The following is a 3,578-nucleotide window of genomic DNA, read 5'->3' on the forward strand; positions in this document are numbered from 1 at the left end:
ACAAAACAACTCTTTTTAATATGTGTATAACATGTTCTATATAGGAATACACAATCTAGACCATTCAATCCAAAAATAACTGAAGTAAATCGGTCTTAAAATTTCAATATTTAAATTGAATTGATTGGTTGTTAGATGATATTGTACATTCAATAAAAACATCAACTATATTGTTCTCCAACTAAAATTTATATCCATTATCATATATCTAGTTATCATTCGATTAACATTATATATTACAGTTATCGTTTAATTAGCATTCAGTATACTTCAATTATTATAAAATATATTAATAAGGAAACGTTTACAAAATATTAAAAAATAAAATAAATATTAAATACATTGGTCCAATCCAATCTGAAAAAATTAATAACCATCTAATTTCAATTTAGTTTGATAGGATTTTATAGGTATATTTAAAAACATTAAATGTAAAAAAGACAAACATAGTAACCATGAACTCAAAAAATAGTCATCGTATTAAATATTAGTAATAATTAAAAAAATAAAAAATAAAACACGTTCTAACATTAAAGTTGGAATTTTATCAGGAGTAGATGTAAATAACTAAATATAACAATGGCTAAAATCATCATGACAAAATATAATTATCTCATATCTGTCCTAAAAATAACTAAAAATAAGTTTATGGGATCCAAGTCTAGAAAAATTAAATATCTCTTACATCTTGTTTCTATTTATCATCCTGCCATATAAAATGTTGACAAATAGATTAAATTATTATTAATTTCATTAAATGTTTAATTAAATATGACACATGTCAACATTTGATATGATAGAAGGATATTTAGTTTCTCGTCTAGAAGATATGGACAAGTTTTATAGTTTACTGCTAAAAAAACAAACATTTTGTAAAAGATGAAGGACCAAATATGTATTTTTCTAAAATATCCAATTTTCAATATCCAATCCCACCCAAAATTCCGATATCCCAAAACCCCTGTTTTAACGGGATTAATAATTAATTAAACCCAAAAATTACAAAAAAAAAAAAAGGTAATCAATTAATTAATCCCATTATCCTCTTCTCCCTCTTTCCCACCTTTCTTGTAATTTACTTCCACGTCATCACCACCACCAGTCGCCACACCACCAACTTCTTTAGGACTATCCAACGCCCTCTTCTCCTCCTCCGCTATCTCCTCCACCTCCGCCACCAACCGCCGCCGTCTACTCACCACCCTTTTTTTCTCTGCCCTAATCCTCAACGCCTCCAACAACTCCCTTAACGCCTTGTCGTTGTCTCGCCGGTTTTTAATCAATACTTCACTGATATCCGCCGGAGTCATCTCCGCCTCATCGATTACCTCCGCCAGCTTCGCCAAAACCTCCGTTTCGATGTCGCCGTCGTCATACCCTAAGTAATTTTTCAGAAGAATCTTCAACGATGGGAATGAACAGTAGCTCATGAAGACGTGCATATCCATTCTTCCACTTCGAAGCAATGCCGGATCAAGCTTCTCAATGTGATTGGTTGTGAAAACAAATATCCGCTCCGATCCACAACACGACCATAACCCATCTGTGAAGTTTAACAAACCAGACAGTGTAATGGAGTTGTTGTTGTTACCATTGTTCTCCGGATCGCCGGGACCTCCCGGAGCTCCGGGGCCGGTTCTCATTTCAGAACCTCCGTCAAATGCACCGCCGCTGCTCCGCCCCCCACTGCTGTTACTTTTTTTACGATTTGTAAGGTTTATAGAACAGTCAATGTCTTCGATTACGATAATTGATTTTGAACTGGTTTTCATAAGCAATTTCCGGAGTTCCGAATTTGTGTTTACCTCTGTTAATTCCAGATCGTAAATGTCGTACCCAAGGAAATTCGCCATTGCAGCGATCATGCTTGATTTTCCGGTGCCGGGGGGACCATACAAAAGGTACCCACGCTTCCACGCGCGTCCCGTCCGTTTATAAAACGCCTGTCCGTCAGCGAAATCCCGGAGATCGGACATTATCTCCGCCTTCTTCTCCGGATCCATTGCCAGGGTATCAAATGTACTCGGGTGCTTAAACGGCACCGATTCCCATGGGTGTCCCCGAGAATCGAGAGAGCCGCCGCGGGAATTCGTGTACAGCAGCCTATCCTGATTCTTCCTTCGGATTTCGTTCGCTTTCTCAGTTATGAAATCAAGGTAAGCCTCGAGAATCTGAGGTTTGTCCCTTTTGTTGATCCGGAGCGTGAACCCACGCTTCTCCTCCGGCAATGGCCGCCATGAGAACGTCTGTGATTGTCGGGGCGTGACGATGTGTTCCCAGACGACGGAAACACCATTGAAGACATCGGAGAGACGGTCGTTGTTAGCGAGACCAAAGGTGATGGCGGAAGAGTTGAGGCCGCGGGTAAGTGATAGACGGTTGGAGGAGGTAGCTGCGGCGGAAGGGGTGGTGGATGAGGCGGAAGAGGATAGATAAAGCTGTACGGCGTTGTAGAGTTCATTGGTGTTGACGCCGTCGATCTCGGTGATTTCGTAGTAACAGTAGGAAGAGAAGCAGTTGAAGAGGCGTTGGAAGAGTTTAAGAACAGCGAAGCGGAGCTCCGGTGGGATGACGGTGTGAAGGAGGGTTTGGCAGAAGGCTAAAACTCCCATTAGAGAGGCCATGGTTGTCCAGAGCTCCTTCATGGTGGGGTTTGTTGCAGAGAATAGAGATGGTGAAAAGGAGAGGTACTTGTAAGGATTTATAGATGGGGAAGAAGTAAATACTAGGTGACTTGTTCTCAGTTTAGGTGACTAAAAGACAAGAGTTTGTTCCATATATATATTATTCCTTAAATCCCCAACCCTCTATTTTGGTACAAATTAAATGTTGTTACTTTACAACAACAAAAACAACACAATATCATAACTTAAATCTCATATGGATGGAGTAAACGAAGGTAAGAAGGTCTTTATAAGACCTCTAACAAAGACATATATAAATAAGTACAAAAACTATTATAAATTTAGTAATCACGTTCATCCTTAGTCTTCCTGTATAAAGATCTTTGCATACAAAATGTTAGTATGATATGAAGAAGAAAAAAGTTGACGGAGGTGTAAATTGCAAAACGCAATAAATCTTTGAACAAAATACTGAAATCATCCCTATGGTTTGGTTAAATTTGCGTGTTTGGTCCCTAACTTTTGTTTTGCACTCGGACCGTCCCTATTGTTTTATTTGGTTGCATTTTTCGTCCCTCACAGACATGAAAAGACTATATTACCCTTGGTCATTTCTTTTTTGTTTTTTTTTAATTATTATTAAAAATAAAAAAAGTGGGCCCCTCACCTCATTATCTCTTTCCCCTCCCTCGTCATCACTCATCTCCCTCATCCCATTCCCGTCCTCTCATTTCTCACCGGGAGCCACAACCACCAACGAAGCATCACCGGAAAACCACCTAGAAACGTCACCAGAAGACGCCACCAGGAAACCACCGATCTGCATCATCAATCCCTTCTCTTCATCTTTCCGCCCCCATCTGCTCCATCCTCACTCTTCCTTCTTCGCCATCTACCTGAATAGATGGAACATCGTGTCCGGTAAAATCCTCCAACCACCACTATCCTTCACTG

The 3,578-nt window shown here is 39.3% G+C and overlaps 1 protein-coding gene across 1 annotated transcript; it reads right to left on the bottom strand.

The window, feature by feature from the left end:
• Positions 1–868: 868 nt before the first annotated feature.
• LOC145115557 (AAA-ATPase At5g57480-like) lies at positions 869–2,736 on the bottom strand. The gene has a single exon (XM_079051867.1). The coding sequence runs from the start codon at positions 2,643–2,645 to the stop codon at positions 1,026–1,028; it is 1,620 nt and encodes a 539-aa protein (XP_078907993.1). The 5' UTR covers positions 2,646–2,736; the 3' UTR covers positions 869–1,025.
• Between the last annotated feature and the right edge of the window lie 842 nt (positions 2,737–3,578).

This window comes from Lactuca virosa, chromosome 5, assembly GCF_052849685.1.
Source record: "Lactuca virosa cultivar CGN04683 chromosome 5, Lactuca_virosa_CGN04683_v6, whole genome shotgun sequence".
Lineage (NCBI taxonomy): Eukaryota > Viridiplantae > Streptophyta > Magnoliopsida > Asterales > Asteraceae > Lactuca > Lactuca virosa.